The 27,585-nt window shown below is 40.3% G+C and overlaps 1 protein-coding gene across 2 annotated transcripts in view; it reads left to right on the top strand.

The window, feature by feature from the left end:
- CDH13 (cadherin 13) overlaps positions 1–27,585 on the top strand; it is a 442,394-nt gene that overhangs the window by 148,561 nt on the left and 266,248 nt on the right. For both annotated transcript variants that reach the window (XM_066194692.1, XM_066194693.1), the window contains exon 3: positions 6,165–6,373. In XM_066194692.1, coding sequence (XP_066050789.1) covers positions 6,165–6,373 — 209 coding nt within the window. The remainder of the gene's footprint in view (positions 1–6,164; positions 6,374–27,585) is intronic.

Below are 27,585 nucleotides of genomic sequence, written 5' to 3' on the forward strand. Positions count from 1 at the left end.
CTGGGAAAAGAATTTCAGAAAACCAAAACATCTCAGGCACGAACCAGGGCTTCACTGAGTGCCTGTCCCTCTCCCGCTGTTTTCACTCACTGCTCATTGCTAACAAGAGCCTGGCCGGGTCACGGCGCTTTATGAATTTTTATACACAACAACAGCACTCAGAAGCGTTTCCATTCGCCTCAGCCATCACTTTTCTCTCTTTGCAGTTAATGAAGCTCAGCCTTGCCCGTGTCTGTTGAGCTCCCCTGTTTTGCAAATGTCGTTGAGCAGGGAGGACTCCTGAGCAGGGCTGGGGGATCCCTGCTGGGCTGGGAAGTTTAGTTGCCTTTGTGCAGCTGTAATGTGCTTTTCTTGCCTCTCCAGACCTCTCACAGGTACACCTTCTGGCTTGTGGCTTCAATAGGATCTAAAGTTATTTGCTAGAAAGGAGAAGAAAAAAAAATGCGCAGGGTAACATTGCTTTGATGCTGTAATTCCCACGGATTTCAGCAAGGCTAGGTTATATTTACAAAAAGCATCCTAATATTCATTGATAGAGTAATTAATTTTCAATGCAAAAATTCCTCATTCAGGAGCCATTTTGTTTCTTGTTGTGATCAGCTAACAGAAAAAATATGAGTATCTGTGCATAGAGACTTACAGAGTTAGTTTTGGAGTGCTTATAGATAAATATGTGTATTTATTTATTCAGGATACCTCTGCGGAGATTTCACCAGAGAGAAAAATCATGGATTCAGTATTGCTGTTCAAAACAAATTAAACTTCTGAGAATTAAACTCAGAAAAAAAATTACTTTGGAAGTGGAATATATCAGGCCAACGTATGCTTTTGAATACAAACCTATTTCAGCTTGTTTTCTTCTGCTTTAGTTTACAAGAAGTGCAGCTTCTAACGTTTCAATGTTTTAGAATGGTATCCTCTAAAACATCTGTGGGTCGTTATCATAAATATCACAGTGGTGTAGGAACCTCACATTTGTGATACATCATAACAGGGAAAATGGGATGCACTGAAAGGAGGAATCCCAGGAACATGAGTGCTCTTGCTGAGATCTATAAAGGTTAACATTTGCAGTTACAACTTTTCCCATCATTGCACTTATGGACTTGGGATCCTGCACAAGGTTTTCCAACAGGTCTTTTGGTGATAATAAGCTCAAAGTCAGTGATTAAAGCCTTGGAATGCATGCAGGTATTGCTAATAATGAATATTGCTTGGTGGAAAGAAATATTCTGTACAATTCACATGTGAATTTTACAAAAAGGAGTAAAAGTCAAATACAGGAGGCTGAGAAACGAACAGAGGGCGGTGAATGACAGTCATGTTTTTCACTGGGAGCTGCTTGGCAGTGTTTTCATTTTGCTTGCATGGAGTTTTGGAGCCTGTCTCATAGCATGTGGCATATTAGGCACAATAAAGATGTTCATTTGGCAGCTGGAGCATGACTAGGAACATCAAAAGAGTCATAGATGCGTCAATAAATGAGGAACTCCACCTTCATATAAATATTAGATCACTGTTTTAATTGCCCATTGAATTCTTGTCAATGAGACATTCACTTGTCATGCCTGGTGCAGCATTACCGATGTTTTATTTTAAGGCTAGAGCTGAACTGTTGCTATTATTCATTTTTTTGCACTTTTCTAGCACCCTGAGCACCAAACATGAATCATTTTGTTGCAAGTGCTGTACAGACACAGAGTGAACACGTGGCCTTTGCTCTGAGGAGTTTAAAATCCAGCTAAACCCCTTAAGCTCCAATGCAGATTGAGTGTGCAGGAGAACACGGGAAGTTTTGGGGCTTGTAGCCCCTCTCATCAAGCTGCCACTCACCTAACCTGTTATAATACACGTGGGTAGTGGGAATAATGTCAATTATCCATCACAGGGCTTTCCTCACACCTCATCTCCGCGACAAATGCATGAGCACCACAAACATCATCACACAGACCATATGTCATCAGGGCTGCCAAGAGGAAAGGTGTTGGATATTCAGAGAGCACCTTTACAGCTCAGGCTGACACTTTCCACAGCTGATATCCACAGCTTCTGTCTCATTTCTTGTTACGCTGGTTGGCACTTGGGGGACAAAAGGAGTGAACAATTAATCACACTTTATAGTTCTTACATAGGGATTTCTACTGGCTTTATGTACAAAGCAAGATTTTTTCCACCAGAAAATAACTAAAAATCCTATTTCCCTTGTATTTAACACATTGACAACGTACAGGTTTGGTTAAGAGATAGATGTGATGCCATGGGTGGGAAATCTGAGGAAGCTGTTGAAGCTGAAACTCCTCAGAGCTCTCCTGAGTGCCTGGCAGGGAAGGTCAGTGTGGTCAGTGCCAGGCCCAGCTCCTTGGGTTATGTAGCTGCTCCTGGATTTTGCTACGGGCAGCTCAGGTTGGGTAGATTTTGGGTATTTGCAGTGGCTCTTCCCCAGAAGCCCCAGGAGTTTAAGGAAGCAAATATTCCCGATGAGTCACCGTGAGGATGACTGGGAATGCAATTCAATCTCGGGTGATGTTCCCTGGTCAGCCCAGTCCAGGAGACATCATCATCCTGATAAAGTCCACATTTGATCTCATGCTCAGACTAGGGGTTTTATCAAAGGATCCAGGTCCCTTCAACTCTCCCAAGAATTGGTTTCATTTTCATCCCTGTTGGCCCTTAGGCCAAATAATCTTCAGTGTTCTTTATCCCTGTGATCACCTCATCACCTCCCCCTTCTAATTTCTCTCCTACATATCAATACTTCCCAGAGCCTTTTCATTTTCTTTCCTTCTTCTTGCTATTAACCTCACTGAATACTCTTGTTTCTGCGGTAGGACTGGGAATTGAAAGCATCAGTGCTTTTGGATGAGATATGGTAAGAGAAAAAAAAACAGTTTCCCACTTTCAAATAACTCTGCCTTGGCTCTTTATGGAAAAAGTTGCAGGGTTTCATAAAGCAAGATGAACAGGCAGCAAAATATAAAAGGTTTAAAAGTGTCCAATTCATACTTCCAAGGGAATATAGGAGAGGTTCAAGTACTTCTCCTGATTCCACGTGCCAAATTTGCAGGTGGTCTTTGAGTTTCTCCAGAGCATGCACATGGCAGCGATGCAGGAATCCCAGGGCTTATGAACACTGAACAGAGAGCTGGGAGCAGTGCACTCCCAGCCAGCTCCTCCCTGCTTTGGGAATACAACTCAGTTTGTCCTTTTCTTGAAAGGCACCTGCAGTGTTGGGCTGAGTGATGCTACAGCTCTGAACCACGACATTTGATTTTCAGGGATTACTTTATGACAGTTTTCTTCAGCTTTTAAATTTTGGTTTCTTTAAACTTTTTATTCCTGATATAATTTCTCAGAGGCCAATGCTAAATTTTTCCGGTTGTAAGCTAATAATAGCAAATCAGCAGCAGTTTTTGATTATGAAGAGCACATATTTATTCAGAGAATCACAGACTGGCTTGGGTTGGAAGTGACCCTAAGGGACACGCAGTTCCAAACGCTCTGCCAGTGGGAAGGGATGCCACCAATACAACATGTTCCTAAACCTTGTGGGGATTTGGTTTGTTTGGTTGGTTTTTTGTTTTTTGGTTGGTTGGTTGGGGTTTTTTGGGGTTTTTGGTGTTTTTGTTTTGTTTTGTTTTTTGAATTATTTAGTTGGAATCTGTGGTTTTTAAGGGGATAAAAAAAATAAGAGACTTGTAATTCACAAAGGCTGCAATCTAAGCAGCATCTATACAGTGATTTCTACAGAGAATTTCAACTTCCCAATTTGTAGTGACAGGAAAATTTCGTGTTTTTGTTGGTTGGTAGCTTTAGGAAGTTGAAGTCTGTTAGAACACCTGTCATAAACCCAACATTAGCTGCAAAGGGTGGTTTTTCACCAGGGAGCCTCCCACCAAAATCCTGCTGTGGGCACCAGACCCTCCCTGGAAGCAGTTCCTTGCCTCTGAGCACTCTGAAATTGCTCTAAGATGCTGCTGCTCCCAAATTCAGTGTTTTTTCCCTCCTGGTTCTACTTCAGTACAAGACTTTGCAGGCAGGATCTGCCACATGTCAGCCTGAGATAGGTTTGTCTGGAGAGACTGCAGTGTCTGAGACTTCTTCTTTTTATTTATAATCCCCCTTGCTTTCAGCAAAATTCAGTGAAAGAGCAAATGAGCTGATGAAATTCTGGTTTTCTGTCCCACTGTGAATCCAAGGATAGTTCCCTTGCCCTAAAGTAAAGTGGTGGAAATGGGAGCAGGTTTTAGTTAAAAACATGTAATTGAGCTTAAACGTTGTGCAGCAGCAGATCCTTCAGGTGCTGGGGGAGTTTTTCTGCCAGAGACTGTGCTGTCTGTCAGGGTGTTTGGACTCTCCTCGGGAAGGGGATTGTCTGCTGTGAATTCACAGGGTCATGGCTTCACGGGGTGGTTTTAATTTTGTCTTGTTCTCAGCATCCACACCTATTTTAATTGGCAATTAAATTAATTTTCCCCAAGTCATTTCTGTTTGGCCAATGATGGTAATTAGTAAGTGACCTCCCTGTCTTTATCTTGTCCATCTTTCTTTCCAGTTCTGCAGTGAGAGAGTGGCTGGGTGGGAGGCTGGGAGCAGCCCAAGGCCAACCCTCCACTCTTGCTTTGGTAAACAGTGCCCCACGTCTCTTTTAGTGCCTTATTCTGTTTGAATGATTGAGATTTTGGCATTGTTTAATTTTTAATCTAGCCCATCTCATCAATATTCATCGTAAAATGAAGTTGTAAATTCTGGAACCAGTGATGGTTCTTGTTCCCTGCGGTGTTCTGCTTTGGGACTGAATCCCAGTGAATGCCCAGAAAGGAAGGATCTCCACAAGGTCCTCTGACAGCCCTGTCTTCATGTTGGTCTGCCTGGAGAGAGATACAAAATTTGATGAAGAGGATTTCTGTGTCAGTTCCCAGGAGTGCTGAGTGGGCCACCCACTGTGAGACTATTCCTGTGCTTTAGGAACAGTTACAGAGATTACACAGTCAGGAAGAGTTTTGGGATTGGCCAAGAGAGACTCTGGGATTGTTTCTCTTCCTTTAAAAAACAAACACCTAATCCAAGAAATCTATACAGTGAATTTAAACAATTATGCTGAGTGTTTTATTTTGTAGTAAAACTCCATTGTTGTTGATTTTATGTAGCTGGTATCGCCGTCTCTAGTTGTTTTGGGTTTTTTTTTCTGAAATTGTAATGCAGTTTTTAAAGATCCAGTGGAAGTGAAATGTAAAATAAAAATAGTGAGAGCATACAGGTAAGTTAAAAGTCTGCAGCAGCAGTAACTCAAGGAGAAGGTAGGGAATACAAAATAGGTTGTCTGCAGAAAAACCTTTCACATGGAAATTTATTGTTCAGAGATGTCAAAACCTGAAAAGTTCGTTTAGTACTTGCAAGTTGTGATGGAGATCTCTTACTTATATAGCTGGTAGTTAATTCACTAATATTTTATCCAATATTTTGTGCAAAATGACTCTGAGAAGAAATCTGAGACAAAGTCTCAAATCTTTGTGCTTTAGGGATATTTTCCTCTTTATGCCAGCCTTCCATGTAAAGTGAAACAGGATCATTGACAGCTACTGTTCGATTAAAAGTTCCCACAATGCTTAGATACAGTGCAGCTCATGAACTGTGTGACAATCCTGGTAGTAAGAAATGTTATAGTTTGGTTTTTCAGTTTTATAGAACTTTTGCAGTAGCCTGGGGCTGAATATTCTGTAAACAACCAGTGCTGAGCCTAAAGATGTGCTCAATATCTGCAAGCACTTTGCCACAGAAGAGCCTTTAGAGATCCTGGGCTGTGATGAGGAGCACAACAAGGTCTCTATTGCCACTGCTCAGCTTGTGGAGCTGCATGTGCATTTGATTGGAGGGATCACAAAAGTCTCATGTCCAAAGTGTTTTGTTTATCTGCTACCCAGTTAGAGTGGTCTAAGCCTCTCCATGTTTCTGAAAGTACACATTCACATGTTTGTTTATGAGGAGTCAGAAAAATATAGAATTTCTTTGAATGTTTTTTTTTTTCCTTTGAGAGACTATACTTCCCAACTTTGTAGACAAGCTAATAGCATAACAGCTCATAACCTCTGAAGATCGTGTTCCAACGTGGATACTTATAACGTGTTTTTTTTCCTTTTCTTCCTTTTCTTTTTTTTCACCCCCAGTGAAATTTGATGACTGCAAGGGGAACAACAAATTGAACTTCGAAGTTTCTAACCCAGACTTTAAAGTGGAACTTGATGGGAATTTGGTTGCACTCAAGAATGTGTCAGAAGCTGGCAGAGCCTTGTTTGTCCACGCGCGGTCGGAGCACGCCGAGGATATGGCAGAAATTTTTATTCTTGAAGCAAATGAAAAACGTGGGGCATTAAAGGTAAGATAAATACCAAAGATTAAAGTAAAAAACATGGCCAAGGAGATGATGCTGCTAAATGTTTACATTTGTCACCTAGGATTGTAGGCAATTTTAATCTGTTAGCAGAGATCAAAATCAGACTTCGATGCAGATATTGCTGTAACATTTTAGCACTTGGTTTAATTTGTGATGCAGATTTCCTGGGTTTTGGAAGATGTATTACATCTTCAGGTGTGGATGCTAAACATTCATAAAGACTTTATTCAAATGAAAGAGCCCAAGTATTAAAATTGGCTGCTTCTTCCAGTGTATGTTATGCCAGGTAATCACAGTTTGGCCACAAGTAAAAATGGAAAATCATACTTTAAATGTGCAATTTAGAATTTACAGAACCTCCACGTTTCGTTCCAAGTCTAAGTACATGGGAGTGTGTAATTCAATTTTCATATTGGTCTGGTTATCTGACATTGTTACATGGTAAACTGCTTCAACATCTGCACACAAAGAGCAGCATGCATTTACACTCTGTGCCCTGGTGATTTTAGTTCTGCTCTGCTCACTGAAAGTTTTGTCCTTTCTCTCCCCCTCCTGAATTTCAGTGTAAACCAAACCTCATCCTTTGGAGGATAAGGCACTCCAGAAATTGATTGAATTATTTACTTCACACTCCTGCAAGTAACAAAAGGAGATGTGAGGTAGCCTTCACCTCTGTGTCCTGACATTTAGGAGAGAGGCAGGCAAGGTAGTGGCTCACTAGACAATTAAGCCTGGTACCTTTACAGACCTATAATTTTGCAGAAGTATAAAGAGACTTTGATAAAAATGACTGATCTACTGCCTTGATTCGGTATTTAGACATTCAATTGCCAGCATTCTCATTATATTCCCAACAATATATTAGTATAACTTGAGTCTTCCATTATAAAAACAAATTATCTCGAGGAGAAAGGCTGAACAAACTTCTGAAAGTCTGTGGTTGAGGAAAGGTTTTGCTCTGCACTTTGAGCAGCACACGATGTGAATATGGATTGCCAGTGGGAGAGAAAGAACCAGAATGTGTAACCGCAGAAAGCTGATCGGAACGCTGAGATGGAATTTAATTTTATTTAAATATGCCGTTTCTTCACAAAATTAAATTTTAACACAGTCATACTTGAAGGAGTCTCTTACGTGGAGGAGCTGTGAGTTTAGGACCACAGACTGCCAAATTCGGAGTAGGAAAGCTACACTTGCAGGAGCAAGCTGGGCACTTGGCTGTCCTGTGCCTCAGACTAGCAAGCCTTGATCCTTCTGGTGCATTCACAAGAACGTTCAAATGGTTTCATTTTGAAATCTGAGGAGCAGTTTCAAAGTGGGGATCATCATTCTCTGGTTAGAAGTTACTAAAACCACTGAGGAATTTGAGACGTCTCTGACAGGAGGTCTGGAGTTAAACTTCAAGGGATTGGTTTACGTGTGAAGATCTGACTCCCTGAGAATCACATTCTCAAGATTTATTCTGGTTTTCCTAGAGAAGCAGCCCTTCAATATCTGTGATGGGGGAAATTCTATGGGAACTACAATGTAAGGGAAATCTGGTCATATATTCTATGGAAGTTACAGTCTAGCAGAAATCTTATCAGATATTATCAGAAGTTACAATCTAGGGGAAATCTTGTCTCATGAGTAGGAATTACAGGATGCGTATTTGTACAGACTATGACAAGCTCTGCCAGCGACCTTACCTCTTTATGTCCTGTTTGGGTTCTGGGGAGTCTCCCCTCAGAATGTTCCAGCAATATTAATTGATGCTCAGTGTTGAAATCTCTCTCCAGCCTACGCTTGAAAGCCAGGGCTGATCTGGCCCCACTCCTGGATTCTGTTCCAATCACTTTGTGTTGCTTCAGAGAGAGAAAACCAGTCTAAATCAGGCGTATTCTGCCACTTTGCCAGCCTTTCCTCACAGGTGACAATATCACAAGGTCATCTCAACCCGCATTCATCACTCTTCTCTGGATTTTGGTATTCAGCCCATAACCAGATGATTACCCGTTTAATGTGGGTTTAGTGTCTGCAATGCCATTGTAAGTTACATGATGACAATGTGTCCTGGGAAATCCATCTAGTGAGAATCACCCCCTCTCCAAGGGAATGTAAAAATCTCTGGGGCTGGCTGTCCTGCTCTGGCCTCACCCAGTCCTCTGTGGCTGTTAAACCAGTATTTCTTCCCAACCTTTCCATCTATTTGCCAATTTTAAACACCCCACAGCCAGCGTTGTCTTTTCTGTTTGTCATACTTGAGAAGGATATAAAGACTACAGTGTCCTATCTGAAGTGATTTTATGATAAATTTGAACTTAATCCTGTACTTTTGCAGTCTAAATGTGTCAGCACGGAAACAGCAGAACTTCTCCATCTGTTTATGCAAGGAGCCTTGGCTAAGAAATGCTCAGATGGAACCTTAGTAATTCAGCATAATTCTGTGGGGTTAAGATGAGCACATGGTGGAGCAGCGCTTAGCATTCAGTACTTAGAGAACAGTACCTTGTCTAATTAGGGGATAAGTAGTTCTTAAGTATTTCCCCACTGCCAGCAACTGCCATTTCTTTTCTGAAAGCATGTAACCTACATCTGTGAAATCCCATTGTTAATGTTGCTAATTGCAGATTCCCAACGTGTTCGGGAATGGCTCTCAACAATGATCTCTGATGTGCTGACTGGCAGTTCGGAGCCTCGGAACAGAGTGTAGCTCCTAAAACTTTCTGATTGCTACCGACCATACTATGGATGAATATGGAAATTATTTAGAGGTGCAATCTGGAGTGTGCAGAAGTGCTTTTGGTATTCTGCTGGTGAAGGGGTGCAGTTCTTTCTTGCTAAAGATAGGGGATGATTCCAGCTGGCCTCAGCGATCCGTCCTATGTGATTAACTAAATTAACTTCATGGCCGGAGTAAAATCAGTGGCTGTTGGAATATCAAAACTATTTAACTGTTATTTGCATTTGAAGGGCCTGTTTTCCTCCTCTTCTGCCAGAGGCACAATAGATCCACAGAGCCTGCAGCTTTCCATCCAGGGGTGGCCACGGCTGTTCTGTGGGCAGAGGTGGTTCCTCAGTCACGGGCCAGCTTGGCCATGGTCTGATCACTCAATCTCCTGCGGGAGCAGATACTGCATTGCTGCTTTTCCTGGTGTCTGCATGTCTAGCATACCCCAAACCCCATGAATCTCTGCCTACAGATATCCATACGTGCAGAAATCTGTCCATGAGGTTCCCCATCAGCTTCCAGATCAGACTCCATCTGGAATTGCTTTCTGCAGCCCGCTGGACGTGTCTCCTCCCTCCCATGATTTTGGATAGATGTACTGGTCTCTGTCTGTCTTGGCAGACGGGAATATTCCCCAAAATCTTCAGTCATTTCTCAGAGACTTTTCAATGTGAGTGCACAGATGAGCCTGTGGAAGGTGTTAATAATTAACTCTTTAATAATTATGTGCCTGTACAGATTTGGAGCCTGATGGAATCAGTGCTCAGTGAAAAAAAAGGAATTCCACATGTATTCCCCATGGAGCAGTGCTGGTGAACAACGGAATATTCCCCATGGAGCGGTGTTGGGATGTGCCCTGCTCTGCCTGTGCCTTGCTCTGCCCAGCGTTTGCTTGATGCCCTCTCACACAGTCAGGCCTGGAGTGCTCGGCGATATTGAGAAAAAAAGAAATGTTTTGATTCACCCAGAATTCCTCAAATGAACTTTGGATTCATTCTGAATAATTCAGAGAATTGCTAAGCCTCAAATCCCTAATGGAAAAATAAATCACTCATAAACCATAGTTGGGGAGAAAATGGCCGAGCCAATGACTGGCAGCAATCTCTTTTTTTTTAACTTGTGTCCTGTCCAATGCTTGATCCCTGCTTTGTTTTATGGAGAAAGTAGGACAACCGAAAGTTGGAAATTTCATTTCATCTGAACACTTGTCCAGACATTAGTGGATTTATGTATTTATTGTGAGAGTCAGGTTTTGTGGAAGGCAGAAAGCGTAGCCAGGCTTTTGTAGAGCCTCATAATAAATGGTGAGTCGCAAAAGGTGGCAAGCTGGGACTTGAACTGTGTCCCCCAAGGCTAAATAAAATGGTGTCTGCTGGTCCTGTTCCCCCTCTGAAATCTAATGCTGGTTTTAATGAACATACCCTCAGTGTACTGGGAGCTAAAAGGAAACCTTGGGACACAATCTGTCTCTGCCTCTCTGTGTTGGCAGCCTTTATTTTTTTCCTTCCCCACAGCAAAGGGAGTTATTTAGAACTTTTATTTGTTACACCATTACAGACACAGGGTGAGGGGTGGAGGGGAGTGAGATATCAAGAGTCTGGCACCAAAGCAGATAAGAGGGCAGGCAGATATTCAGAAATTCCGGGCTAGTAGTAACTTCACTGCATGGTGCTCAGCAGTCTTCCATACAGAAGGATGAAATGATTAAATAGAAACTGTCAAAGCCTCAGGACACATTTCAGGCACTAGATAGAAAAGGAGCAGGAGAAAGAAAAGGAGAGATAAGAGTGAGGAGCACACCCTGAGACAGCATGTTGCAGGCAAAGTTTAAAGCCATCTCCAGCAGCAGCTCAGACTGAAGGAAATGAAGTTGCCCCAGTCCTGCTACTTTGTCCAGTGCACTTTGTACCAGCCAGGGGCTGGGCAGAAGCTGCTGCTTTTTTTTTTCCCTTTGTCAAACCACTGCTTTTCCCATCGCCAGCACTTGGCTGTGCTTGTTACAGCAGGGACAGAGCCTCAGCATCCTGGCTGAAAACTTTCCGAATTCTGATTCCTACCAAGTCTCTGCCTGCATGGATACCTTTTGTGCAAGTTGCTTTCTGCCCGTGCCTGTTTCCTAAAGTATCAAACAGAAATAATGAAACTAAGCTCCTTGGATTTAAACCTTAGCATTTCTTGTTTGTGTCTTGCTCTCTGCTTATCCCCCACAGGATAGAGATTGCAAATATTATGGATATGAGATAAAAAGTGCCTACAGCCCTAAATCCTACATGTATAGCTTTCTGCCTTGGAAGAGATGATAAGGGATCAATAATCTTATTATGAATCAGGATTCTCTCACAGCAGAAAATATTCAGGCAAGGAAGTGTGAATAGCTGAGTTTAGTCATCTGGCAATTCAATAAGTTATTTGGAAAATAAGATCAAGAACCAGCCCCTCTGATATAGCAGGCAATCGTTCCCATTAACGTATATTAGCATTTTTCTGTTTAGAATAGAATTCCAAATAGGCTGAAAATGACTGTGCAGAGGTATGGAGATGGACTCTCATATGAGATATTGACAAACAGGCTCAAAGAGTTCCATGTTATTAGATTTTGCATACAGCGGTTGCTGCAGAAAGGGATGCACTGCATAAATGAAACACCATATTTTGCATTTAATTTTAAGGCACAAAATAGAATAAGTCACAGGGGGTGCATCAATACCTATGATATGTTTGAGTTATACTGATCAAAACTGTGTATAGAATATCATTTCCAGCAAAGCTTGGGAGATCCCTTGCCTTCAGATATGAAAGTGTCCTTCAGGCATATAAAGAAGGATTTTCCTAAAGATCAAACAACAAAAATAAAGTAATTTTCCCACTGTTCTGTTCAGTTTGGCAGAAAGTTTAACATATTAACATTCTCCCAGCTATTAAGTTATTAAGTTGTTATCACTCCTGTTACTTTTGTTATCACGCTGCAAGCACATATTGACTTGGAATTCATGCATAAAGAGCTGAGGCAAAAGTGATCTTAGAATTTAATACCTGTGTATTGGTGGCATTCTCGTAAATGACTTTTTCCTGCCATAATCACCATAGAATAGATGCTATTTTTTTTTTTGTTTCAAAGTCTGCAATGCTATATTTAAGATTTCACAGAATACATCTCAATTAATGTCAATGAAAGCAAGAGCTTGTTCTCTTCAATGGGTCATTCTGTAGTGTCATTTAGCTGCCTTTTAAACTATATTTTTATAAAAATCCCCTGTGCAGGCAACTTGCTGTGGCAGGAACAACAAAGAGCTCCTTTTATATCAGAAATCTCCTTAACCTCTCTTTTCCATAGAAATTCCAGTCACCTATTTTCCCTTTTTATCCCCCAGCCTGATGCAGGACCTGCTGAAATGATCAGATTCCAAAGGGTTTTAGCTCAAGCCCCGGGAGCAGGAGCTGTGCCTGGCAGGGCTGTGTGGCTGTGGCTCCCCTGCCCCTTTGCTGGGCACTTTTTTGGGTGTTCCTGCAGCCCCACCCAGAGCAGCTCTGAGCTGATGGACACCCACGCTTCCCTTTAGCTCAGCTCCACTGTCAGGCTTGTGCTTCCTCAGGCCTGCACTGAATTCACCCTTCCCAGCACCAAGGAAATGCAGGTTTCATATACACTGCCTTTGGAGTTTGCTCTGACAAAGATCCATTTATCTGAGAATTATTATGGTGCCAAGAGATGTGGCAGTTGCCATAGCAACAATTACATATTGTGTTGAATACCAGAGTAAATGCTGTAAAGAACAGGAGCCACTGGTGGTTTTCATTAATTTAATGTTCCTTTTTTTTGGACAAAGAGTGACTCGTAAGTTTATTCACTGCGTGTGTAAGTGCTTAGATCGAATGTGTGGGCTCGCTTTCCTCTTCTTTCCCTCAGTGTGCAACTTCAGCATGTAAATGAGAAGTACTTGGTTATTTAAGGAGAGAAAAATGGTCTTATAGACTGGAAACATGAATAATTGCCTGTGGAACAAGAAGGTGTTAACTTCCGTGAGTGTTCAGTGCCTTTCTCTGTGAGTAATCTACATTCAGATTCTCTGTGAGCTGGGGATGTGTTTATCCAGGAAAAGGGACTTTGTGCTCTTCAGCAGCAGGCAGAGCTAAGGATTGAATGTGTTTAGCAGTGATTCAAAGGTGAAATTAGATTATTTTTGAGACAAACGCAGACCTTGTTAACGATTTCAAATTATTTATAGACTGATGCGAAATGACAGGCAAAATTCTTTGTAATGAATGCATTTTGTTAAAAACCAGTTACAAACAGAACTCCTTTCAGCCCTGAGCTGCATTTAGGCTGCGCAGTTGGTTCTCCCTGCTGCAACAGGTACCATTTGGCTTGATGTGCTTCTGGTGGAAACTTCAGTTTTTTTGTGGAAAGTCAGAACCAGATGCAGTTCTGGAATTCCTCTATTTTCTTTTAAAACACAATGAAGCCTTGTCATCCATCCATATGACCTCATTGCAAATCTTCCACAAACCTCAACGAGAGCAGTTACTCGAGGATTGCTAAAGTCTTGTATTTGAACTAAAATTCATTCCGGCCAAGAAAATACCTATTTACTTCTTGTGACTAGAACATTTTATGAGAGTTTGAATGCTGGTTTAGTTATCTGAAGATATTTTGAATTTAATTAGCTTCTCTTTCTGATCCATTACATTAAATGTCACTTATCCACAAATAGAAAGAATCCACTAAATGTTGTGGATGAGTGATAAACCATCATGCATTGGCATATAATTATTTTTTCAAGCATTTATTGTTCTGACTCCAGCCTGGAAATTTTCTAGAACAGACAAAGCTGTGCTATCCTATGCCTTAATCTTAAGTGATTGATGGAATTCTGTGGAAACTCGTGCCAGAGGTGTGGGGAACATTTAAAGAAACCCTTCGTGAAAGGTTTAAATTTAAAATTCCTGTAGTAAATGAGGATATAAGTAAGAAAGCAAGAGGCTAAGCATGATTTAGTAGAACATTAGGCGAGATCATAAAGGATAAGTAGATGTCTCTTAGGATATGTAATATTTTTCATTTACAAAGTAGCTTTCATCCTGTAAGATCCTCAAAGTGCAACTATTAAGTACATGGGGACAGAATGTGTGTGTGCCTGGCTTAATACAAACATCTCTAAAAAGAGGCATTTGCATAGATATCTTTATTTTTGATACTTATTTCATAACACTTTTACACATCAGGATAAGAACAGAGTCTTCTCAAACAAGGGATTAGGGAAAAGGAGCTGGCGATTTTGATAGGATATGAGAATTGCCATGACAGCCTTAATGTCCTCAAATCCATCATGAAAAAGACATGTTACAGAAACAAGAAAAGATCTAAGACCTAGGGCAGAGAAGAAAAATTGTCCATTTATTCCTTGCCTATTCTTCCATCTGGCACCAGGAATGATGCAGTGAGTGCACCACAACTACCCCAGATCCACCCGAGAGCTCTCAGATTTATTAAGGAACAGAGACAATTCCAAGAGGAAATCAAACTAAGTTGTGCCCAAAACTAAGCTCAAGGGTTTTTTGTTTTTTTTTTTTGTTTTTTTTTTTTTTTTTTGTGTGTCAGAGACACAAAATATTGCCGATATTTTCCCACTATCAGCTTCTCCCTCAGCTTCCAGAAGCAGCATGGATTTGAGAGAGCCATGATAGGAGAAATTATTCACATGAGAGGATGATTCCCTGAGTAAGAGTTTAGTGATTTCTCTCCACTGGGCACATCAATAATAATCCCAAATGAATGCCCCAGTGTTTCCATGTTGATTTTCACAACCCTGAAGGAATATTTATTATGCTTATTACAGTAACGCATAGCACACCTTAAATATTTAATAGAGCATCACAGAATAAAAATCTTCATTTGTCCTCCCCCAAGGATTGATTCTGCCATTGCCAAGGACAGAATGGCTCCCTTTGGACCTAAATTTCCTTATTTGTTGATCATTACAATTTTGACGCTTTTATGATTATTTCTTTGCATCTTATTTTGCAGCTAGGTTTTTTTTTTTTTAAAGTACTTAGAATAACTCGGCAACGTGAAGAATGACAGAGTTAAAGCTTAGAGCAATTTGTTGTCTTCATAATAAACAACTCTGCTAATGCTTGCAGTCATCTTGGAGTTATTAATCATCCATCCCCTCACTTATTTCACACCAAATCCAACTGAATAACCTTTGCATTAAGCAGTTGATCTATCTGGGAAAAAAAATAGTTTTACCACTTGTTTTATACAGTTTCTCACTGAGAGGGCACCTGGGGTTGTGACTGCACAGGAAGAAATTGCAAATGCTTAACTCCATTTAAATTCTCTCTTATGGTACCAATGGTGCTGCAGAACTACTGAATATTTGATGTGGCCAGGTAATGTCAAGGCAGTGCGGATGGTTTGGTTTGTCTCAAGAAGGCTCAAACCTGTGACCTGACCTGTGCATTTGTAAATGGAAGCTTGGAGTCTTATTTTTGTGTGTGTGTCTGTGTATTTCAGATAAGACATATCTTCTACGAATATAAATGTATAAATGACCAGATTTTATGGAGCTTTAAGGATCCTGCTAATAAGGAACATCACAGACGTCAGCATTTTCATTCTCTCCTGATGGACAAAATCTTGTCAGGACTACCAGAACAAGTGTGCAAAATATATCCATCAGATGAAGATTTACAGTTTGCAGACTTATTGATGATAATCTATGAGCTATTAGAAACCATAAAAATCCAATTTACCTTTCTTTCTTTAATTCTTCTAGAATCCATCTGATGCTGTGTGTTAAATTACTCAATGTTTGCTGGGCTTTTATTACACTATTGAACACTGTTGCACTGTATAAAGATTTATCCTTTCATCACCAGGGAGAAGGTGATAGAACAAGTTTTTGTTGTTGTTGTTGTTGTTGTTGTTGTTTTTGTTTGTTTGTTTGTTTTTTATTTTTTTAATCAGGAGAACCAAACCAAACTTTCATCCTCAGATATTGGCACAGAAATATTTTGTCCAGGGATTTCAAGGGTGTGATCCCATGACGAACTGGGACATGATGAAGGCTTTATACCTGCACTGATACCAGGGTGCATTGGCATTACCTGAATTTTTGACCAACCCAAAAAAGAATATTGGCAGGAAATCAGTTTGTGTTTGCACTACTAATGCAGCTGAAAAGGCTGTATCAAAATGCAGAGGGTTCCCTGCAAGGCCAGCAGTGTCACCTCTCTGCAACAAGCACCTCAAGTGCTCTCCAGAGCCAGATCCTTTTGATTTGGATATTGTTGAATTCATGCTTGAAAAATATCCAATAAATATAAAATTTCTGATTGGCTGACAAATACTATGCATTGCAGTTTCTTCTCTGCACAGAGAGAATATTCTCATACCTGTGACTTTTTCCTTTTCCCTGAAGGTGAAATAAAAAGTCAGCTACTTCTGCTTGATAAGAGACTCATGACTGCTGGAAGACTGTGCTGGTGACAAAACCCCTGGTGGGAGGGCCCAGGTTACTCAGGAATGTGTTCCAGCCTGGCAGCATCTGCAACAAGAATATCCACATTAAATCTCTTCTTATTGCTGCTCTTGCTGCAAACTCTCAGCTCATGCTGTAGGCTAAGATGATAATTACACTAATATTGTGTCTGCTCTGGCATGCATTAATCCTGCCGGTCCTTTGCAGCAGAATGGTCATCTCGAAATTAAAAAAAAAAAAAACCACCAAAAACAAAAACAAAACAAAACAAAAAAAACAAACCCCAACAAAAAAACCCCAAACCCTTAGACTGAATTTCTGGTTTAGGAGATGGGAATTTCATGATTTGTTTTGGTACTACCTCAGTCAATAGTCATGGACTAATTCAGTTCTGTCATTGATTATATCAAAGCCTGAACCTCCAAACTGGGAGGTTCATTGGAGCTGGTCACATGTATTTTAATTCCAGCTATGTCAGTGGAAACATTACTGATGTATCAGTGTGGAATATCTTGCAGGAGAGACTAGCACAAATTCTGTTCAGTGCTAACATTATAGTTTTGTGTTGTATCTATAATAGAGATATAGGAATGTACATATGTGTTGATTGGGACAAAAAAAGGAACAATATTTGACAATTTTTCAACACAGTCATGTTCCTGCACAACTTAAACCTTAAAATTGATACAGTTGGTTGTTCTATCCAGTCTGTTTCAATAACTACTCCAATTTGGTACTAAATTTTTTTATTTGTTTGTCCCCCTTTCGGTTTTCAGTGGAGGTGAATTGTTTCAGCAACAGGTCAAGGGCAGAACTGGCAACTCTTCTGGGGATAGCTCACACTCTGTGTCCTTATCCCTTATTTGGATATGCAGGACATTTCTGACTTTATTTGCAGACAACTTCACTTTCTCTTAACTACTGCATTGTGTTGTCCTTACATGGTTCTCTCTTTCCCTCCATCCCCTTCAAGTTTTGGTCATTAAAGCCAGAATTGACCCTCAAAACTAACCCTCAAATCAGGAATTCAGGCAGAGGTAAGGGGAGGGGGGGATGTTAAAGCTTCAATTTAAAGACTAAAGGTCAAGGCTGGGGAAGATCTGGCTCTGAATTTAGCTCACATCTATAACACTCAAACTCATCAGTGACAAAGCTGCACGAGTGTGTGAGCAAGGCTGGGAGCTCTAAGTAACAGGGTTGATTTTAGGCCTGATTATTCACAAAACCGTGTAATTAATCTGTCATAGGAAAACACAGCAAGCAGTGCACCAAATGCAATCCCCATTAAGTCAACAGGAGTCATTCCACCGACTTTAATGAGCTTTGAATCCACTCATAAATCTGCTGTGAGGAGTGTCCAAATCAAAATTTATCTGGGGGTGACCTTGATGTTAATTGTTAGTGCTTCCATGTTGTTTAATTGCCAGGAAAGCTGAATGCATTAGTGGGACTATCATATGGCACGGTCCTTTCTATTGGATACTATTAGCATCGAGTTGATATATGTAATATTAATTGTGCATAATGTTAGTGGGTAGTCACAGTCTGCCAGTTATATTTTGTGTCTGTGAAACAGGGAAAAAAAAAATCCCTCTTCAGTTATTTTTAATGTCACTTCTGCCTTCAGCTGAATCCCTGCAAAATTAATGTTTTTTTGATCAAGCAGCTCTTCAGAGGATCTCAGAAGTTTCACATTTATTCAGTGGCTTTTAATCCCAGATTTTGTCTGACTGTAATTACTTTAAAATTATATCTCAAATTTGTAAATAACATAAAGGAAATTCTGTTCCGTCCTATGATGTTTATTAAATTTAACATCTGCCAGAAAAGTTCAATCATCTGTATCCCAAATGGAAATGTTTCCTTCTTTAACCTTTCGTATTTAATTCAATTAGAGGGAAAACATGGGGAATATATTAGAAGTACAAAAGGGAAAGGGTTCCTTTAATTTTTGTCTACTAAACAGAAAAGTAGATGGTTTACTTGAGGGGCGTAATTACTACAGCTTCTTGTGGAATAAAAATATGGGAGAGTTATAGTTGGAGGACTGGGGGACAGAAATGATTGGTTTTGTTTAATGGCTTTCCAAATTCCTTGTCAGTGCTGGTAATTATTGTGTCTTTTCTTTTTGTTGGCACTCAATGCATTAGGCTGCACTTAGGATCATTTTATTAATGGAAAATATGTTTCTGAACAATTGTGAATTAGATAAGTGGCTTGATTAAAACTCATTCTTTAAAACTACAAAATGAGAAAATAACGTGAATTAACCTCGAGTCTAGACAGTGGGAAGATAAAACTCTGGTTTCCAGTGAGGGTGTGCGCTCAGGAGAACGAAGGAAGAGCAAAACCCTCCAGAATGAGGGAGGGTTCATTTCACTGCAACATTGAAGCCCTGAGAAAGATTGTGGCTTTAGGAAATACATGCAGGAAATACAGCAAAGAGCTTCCAGAAGAAAACCCAAGCTGGGCAAAAGGAAAAAGTGCTACTAGTGACAACCTTCACTTTGATACCTCTCTGTGTCTGGTCCCTGCAGAAAATGGACTTATTCTGTGAGCACATTACAGGTGGAGGGTTTTACAAAACCAAACCTTTTGTCTTTGCTGCTGGAGAATCAGCAGTTCAGAGACTGAATTTCCATTCCAAGTGCTTGGTGGGTGCTGTGTGAGCTCAGCCCCAGGGGCTGGTGCAGTGGCATCCTGCAGGTCTGGAGGTGCCCTGAAATTCTCCAGGTGCAGCTGCCTGCCTTGGCTCCTCCCTAGGAAGAATATAAAATAAGGAATTCAACTCATACCAGCATGCCCAAGCAGATCTTTGCCGTTACCTTGTGCTCATCTGCAGCAAATTTCCTCTGATCTTTGGCACCCCGTTAGCACCATTATTATCTAGTCCGAGGAGACTAATTTGTAACCCTCTGATAACAGATTTATATGTGTGAAGTGGAATTTTTCAAAAATATCAGTGGATCTGTGATGGAATGCTGAGTTCTGTGGGACTCATTTAAGCAGATGTCTCTCTCTCCAGATATATGTGAATGCGCTACATGGATTTTGTCTCAACTAATAAGCATGAATTATGCATTCTTAAATGCTTCTTCCATTTATCAAGCTTAATGTTGTTTAAAAAAATCTGAAAACCAAAAAACAAAAACTTTATATAATTTTCTTTAACTTTCCCCATGCTGTAACTTTTACCATGGGATGAAAAATACCTTAATTCACTGTAATAATTGTATTATAAAAATAAAACACTAAGTGTGTTTTTCCACCAGAAAATTTTCATTTTGATTCCTAATATTTCATATCTGACACTGCACTAAATGAGAACAGGGCTTAACAGTTGATATTGATTTGCACGTCATTTTTTCATTTCACTTTCCTATTCAAAAGGAATCAGTGCTGACAAGTTAATGAACTCCAGCTACAAATGCAGAGATAAGCCACGGGATAGGTTTAGTGCCTGCCTTGTTCTAATTACCAAAGGTTTTCTTTAGGTGGCTGTTTCATGTTCACTACAGGGGAACTGGAATAAAGTGACTGTCAACAAAGCAGACACCTGGAAAAGTGACATAATACGGGGCTATTTATAGAACCTTTAAGCAAATCTACATCAATTTACTCCAGCATTTTTAAGTCTTTAATATTTATAGGTGGAATACAGTTAAAATGAATGTACACTGAGTCCTGGGGTTCTATGTTGAATAAAGATTCATAAAACTATACTACCTTATAGCACCTATTTTAAATTAACTTTTTGTATAAATTAATAGCTTTGGACAGTGGCAGTAGAGATCAGGACTGTAGAACCAGCTCTCAGAACATGTTTTCCCCTAAATTTCTTAGTACACCTTTTGCCCATGATGTATTTTCAATTAATATACCTGGCATCTAAGAAGTTATTCCAAGTTCTGTTTTGGTGCTGTTTTACATGGCTAAATTGGTGAATGAGATTAAATTGGTATTTTGGCTGGTATGTCCTACTGCTGGGAGATATGAGCTGGTCAAATCTCATTCAGAAATAAAATCCTATTTTGTAGCCTTAAGGGTAGATTTCTTTCGTCCATACAACTTGAAGCTGCTTCCAGAAGTACTGTAAAACTGCAAAATTGAATTTTACATTGAAACCAACCCATAGTGTACAACTCCGAAGTACATTTGGTGCTTTGGAGGAGGAGCAGACTGTGGTGCTGCTCTGTGGTGTAAATTTACTAGAAGGTAATTCTCCACCACCCGGGAATTTTCTATCAGACACTTCCTGTGCTGCCAGCAATGACAGAGATAATTAATCTGACCGGGGAATTTGGCCACTGAAGCCACTTGTGGACTTTTGGAATTAAAGACTCTCAAAGTGTTTGCATGACTAACAGGCCACGCGGAAATGGAGTGATGGTAGAGAGCGAAGCCCTGGATATTCCCTGGCCGGGACAGCGAATGTCTGTGGTGACCATAAAAGGCAGGGAACAGGACGTTCCCCCCTTCCCACTGCGGGTTCCCTTTCAGAAGGGCAGGGTGGGGAGGCCCTGGTGTTCTGCCCTGGATTCCAGCTGCAGGCCTTGCCCGGTGTTGCTCTGGCAATGGGAATAAACTCTTGTCTCTGGGGGATACACTGATGGTATTTGGCCAGCCAGAGCTGTGGCATAAACACAAGTTTAATACTGGATTTACAGAGCTGTTCCTGCACAGCTGGAGACACCAGTTCTGCCTCTCTGTCGTGCTGATGGTCACAGAATGTCCTAAATTGGAAGGGACACACTGGGATCATCAGCCCAGCTCCTGGCCCTGCAGAGGACACCCCAACAATTCCCCCACTGTGCCTGGGAGCCTTGTCCAACACTTCTCCAGCTCCGAGCATGATGCTGATGGGCAAAGACAAGGAGCAGTGGTTTCTTGGCTTCAGAGGGCTTTGATTTTGCAGGAGGAGGGAAAGAGATGTGCAGCAGAAAAAGTACCTTTTCCTCTCTTCTACCCCAAACAGGAATCAAAACACAGCTAAGGAGACTCAGCAGCAATAATGTTGTTTATTAAAGACGAGAGGATGAGAGGTTGAAATGGGTGTTTCAGATCTCTCCCCAAAATTATTATTCAGCTCTTGCATGGGGATAAGTCTGATGAAGGATTCATTTCTTTGTCATTTTAGTATCATTCATGTTTTCCGAACAGGAGAGAAATGTGAAATAACAAAAAGATTGCTCTTTATTCCGAGATTAAAGTTTCAAAAGCTTAAGATTTGAACTTTACTTAAATCTTTTGAAGAAGCTTGAAAAGCTATTACGCAATCATATCTTTCATTTCAGCTACAGTTGGAAACAATACAATCAACACAGCATAAAAATATTTGTTTTATCTTGTTTCCATTTGTATTGCAAGGGTAAATATCTTGCAGGACTTCCAACCTAAATTTGCAGGCTCAAGAATTTTGTGATTATTCAGGATAAGCTTCAGACAATTCTGTGAAATCCCAGCTATTTGTTTGGTGCAAATGCAGATTTCCTCTCTGAAGTGTAGCCATGCCTGACACGAGCAGAAAGTTCACTCAAAGTCTTTGTTGTTTCTAAAGGTAATGAGAGTTTCAGTGTATTCCTTGTATTTTTTAAGAAAGTTTAAATATCACCTCAAGGAGGTGGAGATGGACACAGAGCTGTCAGAATTAAAAATGAATGACAGGGAGAAATTTTGTTTGCATAAATTTTCTAGGAGCGAAATTGAGAAGACAGGCAAGGGACAGAGCAGAAGAGAAGTGTAGGATCCTAATGAGATAAAAGTTGTGACAGACAGAAGGGGTCATGAAGAGCCCTAAAATTAAAAATAAAAGAAGGAGCTCAGGGGGAAAAAAAATACTGCATAAAAATTAATACTGTATCTATTCTTATAGGTTTCCTCAAATTGTTTGTGCCCCCTCCCTCTGTTTTATTTTCCCTTTGCAGCCTGTAGCATGAGTCTCATAAAACTTCACTAAGATTATAATGCAATACCTTGGCACCAATCTCTCTTGTTTATGTGTCCATTAGTTCAAAGCCACAGACAGGCAATTTATTGGGTATGAAAAATGTCACCTATGGCACCCTCATTTGCATCTGAAAATTGATTTTTGTCACACTGGGATTTTGGGACAACCTATTTTGGCAGCCAACATTGCCACAAAGCATAATAAAAATAATTATGTGACCACAGAAGCAGGTGAGGTTCACTGTAAGTTTTAAGTCTCCAGGGAATTGCAGCTGGCAAGGCATTATTGATGAGCTTCTGATCCTTCTTGGTGATTAAATATTGACACCTAAACTTAAAACATTACTTGAGATTGCCAGCAAAGTGGATAACAACATAATGGGACACGATAATGTTTACTCAAACATTTCAGCATGATGGCAGAATATTAGTGATGTCACTTGAACAGTTGAACTATTAATTAAGATTTTTTAGATCTGGTAATTACTGAGCTATGGAACGTTTTTTGAGGAAGTATTGTTGAACACCTTTTGAGGCTCAGTTAAGACATGTCACCAGCTTAGCAATTTTGCATCTGCTAAGTCAATTCATTAATTATTTTTTGACTTTCTGATGTGTTTGGCTTTTGGAGTTTGCCAAGCTTTTGTCTCTCACTTGGTGTGATGGTTAACGTACATGGGAAGGTGTCATTTTCCATTGTGATGCTGAAAAATCCCATTAATTATCAGCGTTAAGTTGTTCAAACACTTTCATTAGTTATTTTGGCAAAACAGTTCCCCAGGGTGAGATATATTTATATAACAAATTCCACTAAAGCTGAATCAACCATAAATGGATTATGCAAACTTGTTTCCTTTCTTGTAGATAAATTGTTTTACAGCAGTGTTCATTATGAGTAAGTCCTTTGCCCACTGTAGCACTTAATCAGCACAGAATAATCTACAGCTTCGGTTTCAATGGTAAAAAGGCACCATTCTTTAATATGAATCCAGCTTTTAATCTTAGCCCAGGATGCTGGTTCTTCTATTTTTATTTTTTTATGCCTGATTTAAAGCACAGGCAAAGGGTGGTGATTTATAAGCTCATACTCCTTAAAGCAAGTTTCTATATGCAGTTATGAAGGGAACAACATGCTTTTGAAAATGGATGAGCATGATCTGACTGAGATGTGCCTGGGAGAAAGGATGGAGACAAAAAAGTGCTTCTTTGGCATTTAAGAAATGTGTGACTTTTTATACAAACACAGCAACGCAGTGGAGAAATTTGGGATTATTGAGGCACTTGGTTTTGTTAAAATATGAACTGATGCCTTTATTTTCTAAACAAGTTTATATTTAGTGTTTGAATAGTTCATTAATAACCTCTTGGCATCTGAGTGCACTCTGAGAGGTGTCCAGGGTGGGACAGCACTCCTGGCTGGTTCCTTTGCTGGGATTTATGAGACAGAGCATTAAACAGTAACCCAGGACTGCACACCCATATTTCACACCCACTCAGGCCTGTCTCTGCCAGCAGAAGGATTTGACCTTAATCATGGGTTACTCGCAGTCCACTCAAAACTAAGCCTGCTTTAAATCACGGGCGGCACAAATATTTTGCTCTGAAGTCAGGCTGCAGCTGCCAGGCAGTGGCTGTCATTTGGGACCCGCTGGCATCTGTTCCTAGCAAAGATGCCAGCCTGAAAAGTACCAGGGAAAGCCTGGGAGTACCAGGAAAGTTAGTCAGAGACTTTATCTAATTAGCAGTGGGATTTGTTTCTGTCAGCTATCACTAAAAATCAGACTCAGCACTTTTATACTTCCTTGTGTAACTAGCATTCAGAAGAACAATCTCAGAGATATTTTCTTCTTTGCAAATGAGTTTTATTGCCCTTGCACTCTGGGTTTAAATTTTTATTGGGGAAAAAAACCTCTGCTATTTTCAAACTTTTTTCTTCACTGTTTCAGCACTATTTCATCTTCCAGAGTTTGTTAGGTTCAGTCTTCTGGGCTCTGGTTGTATTTTGAATGTGGGATTTATAGTTGGTAGAAGTAGCCTGGATCACAGGCTGGGTGTGCTCAGTAACATTGTTTGTCCATATTTGGTTCTCTTCAACTGAAAGGACCAGTCTCTGCTAGCAAAATTCTATATTTAGTTTCAAACCAATGATTTCACTTTTGTAAATTGTTGCATCCAATAGAGAGGAAAAATCATTACCATCCGTGCAGAAACACTTAGGCAAATACAAGTGGTTCTTTTACAAAGTTAAAAGCGAAAATGTGTGAGTTTCCAATTCCCTCATACTGATAGAATCAGCCAAAAATTGGCTCTGTTGTATTTTATATAATGTACACTGAAATACCAATGAATACTTTTTTCAACCTTATTGAATGATACCAGGCTGTTACCATCAATATGAACACTTGCTCTATTACCTCTATTTCTTTGCTTGCCCAAAACTCTAAAATGAGAAAAATAATAGTTTACTTGAGCTCCCATGAATTTTCTGACCTACCCACCTATGTTTTAATCTAGAAAAGTACTATTCCCTGGAAAGTAATAATCAACAGAAGTATTTCCGTTGCATGGGTTCATTCTCCACAGCAAGACTATTCCAAACCTCATTCCATCTTTTTTTTTCCGTTTTGTAATTTATGCCATTACTCCTCCAAGTGGCACAGGCATCACTTCCCGTCAAGTCATTCAGATCACAGATATAACCTTTTTGTTTTCATCTTGTGCTCTAAATGTAATAAATCAAATCCTTGCCAAAAGCAAGTTCTGAATTTTATATCATGAAATTTGCATTTCATGCTCTGTTGCTTATTCACAGAAGCCATCCAATCTGAAAAGACAAATAATGCCACATGACTTGTGTAACTAATACAGACAAATGTTTCCAAGCAACTGCTTGAGCAATCTGAAGATCAAAAATTACTCATCTGAAAAACTTGCGTATAATGGTAGATAATGTATTTGTTCACAGATTTCAGGGTCTGCTAATGGACAGTTTGTAAACTGAAACAGGACCAAAAATGTATCAAATTAGGAATGCTGCAATGTATTAACTTGTCTCCATTAGAGAGCTCCAGCAAAATAAAGCTATTTTAGGCTAAGGAAGTCACACTGCACTTCACTGCTCTGCGCCACGATCAAGCAAGAGCAGCCAGACCCTCAAGCACGGTGCTGGAGGTTTGGGTTTGGAGCTGGGATACCAAAGGGGATGGTGTGGAGAAAGTTGAATGATACGGAGTTGAATTCATTTTCTTACGTTCCTTGGGAATTCTGCACTTTCTAGTAGCAGCATGCTGTGCCTGTTCTGACACACACAGAGGCCTTGGTCATGACTGGTGGCAGGACTGAAAGAGAACTGAATAATCCATCTTACACATTCCTAAAGACATTTAAATACACTCCACTCGAGGTTCTTCTGGGGCTGGCTGCATGATGGATAATTATGAGGGGTAGAGAAATATTGCTGCTGTAGCTCAAGCTGCGAGAACCCAGGTTTTCAGTCCTAGAATTGTCCTGTTTCAATTCCAGCATGTCAGTAGAGGCAGCAGACATCACAGGTCTGGCTTTAATGACTTCAGTTACTTTGGGAGTAAGAAAATACATATAGATAAAAATAGAACTTACCTGACAGAACTGAACAATTAGGAAACATGAGTGAAAAGGTAGAGGGGAAATAAAGGAGTGTATAATCTCTTTTGGCCAGAGCCCAGGCTTTTGAATGCGTTTGAACGTATCATTTCTTCCCCAGAAACACACTGGATTAGAAATCGAGACCTGAGCAGGGTTTTCAGATCTGTGGAGTGCTAAAATAACAGCATTCACTGGAAGGTCTGTGGGAGCAATTATTAGAACAATAGAGAACCTGTGTCTCCTCTGTCCCCTGTGGCTGCTGGGCTGCCTGTCCCTGCGCAGTCACTGCATCGGAGTTAACAAGGAGCACTGGAGAGCTCCAGCCCTGCTCTGACAGCTTCGAGAGCAACATTTCCTTTTAATAATCTTGATTTCTGCTTCCCACTGCTCAGAAGCACAGAGTGGGAAGCCCACGGCCAATGCCACAAGAAAACAAGTAGCACTGGAGTTGCCAGGCAAATGACATGCAGGGAGTAAGGCTGGATCTGTCTTCTCTTGGCCAGGAAACTTTAATAAAATCTGTTTACTTGGTGCTTGTGTAGGTGGGGACTGTTCCCATACCACCGAGATGCTCAGTTAAAGGTCAGCAGGTGTGAACTAAGGAATATAAATATTTCTGTGCTCCTCTGGCTGCAGGTTGTTAGGGCAAAATGCTCAGATTCAAACAAGTGAATTGGAATGATTTACAGTTGGGAGCTCTCATGTCACATTTCATGTATTGTAAAGTGTACTTGGCTTTAGTTTCAGCAGTTATAATCCAGAAAAACATCTTCAAACCATTGTAAGCTATGACTCCTGCCATTTTAGGCTCTTCTCCCTGAAGTATGTGGCAATTAATATTGTTAGCAGGTTGATGTTACAGCTCATGAATCATTGATCTGTTCCAGAACAGCAATTAATTTGCCTCTGATTCCTGACAGGTACACTCTTTGAATTTCCTGAAGCAGACTTAATTGCTAGCATGTGATTAAGAAGAAATGTGAGAATCCACAAAGATGTCCGAGCCTGTGTCTGGGTCTCCATCTTGCATTTTTTGGGAATCTTCTGCAAAGAAAGCTGTGCTTTGATTTTCCCATCCCGAAACAAATACAGCAAAACCAAAACAATGTTGCTATTTCTAGCCAGCATATTTTCTAAATTCTGCAGAAATTAAATCTAGAAGTCAAATTTGAGTGAATGACTGTTTGTTTTTTGGTTGGGGTTTGTTTTTTTTTTTTTTTTTTTTTAATGTGTCTTGGAATTAATACTTTTTAAAACTTGGTTTATTGCATGTGAAGTTTTAGACACCGTTCATCTAAGTCAGAACTTCAACTGGGTGCTCTCTCCTTTAGGAACACTCTGTGGGTCTTTGAGACTGTCCAGACTAATGAAAGGTTTAGAACCGAGGCATTGTCCTGTGAATTTAATTGGGTCACTGTGGTGGGAACAAA

This window comes from Chamaea fasciata, unplaced genomic scaffold, assembly GCF_029207755.1.
Source record: "Chamaea fasciata isolate MVZ Bird 193981 ecotype frontalis unplaced genomic scaffold, bChaFas1.0.hap1 SCAF_12, whole genome shotgun sequence".
NCBI classification, from domain to species: domain Eukaryota; kingdom Metazoa; phylum Chordata; class Aves; order Passeriformes; family Sylviidae; genus Chamaea; species Chamaea fasciata.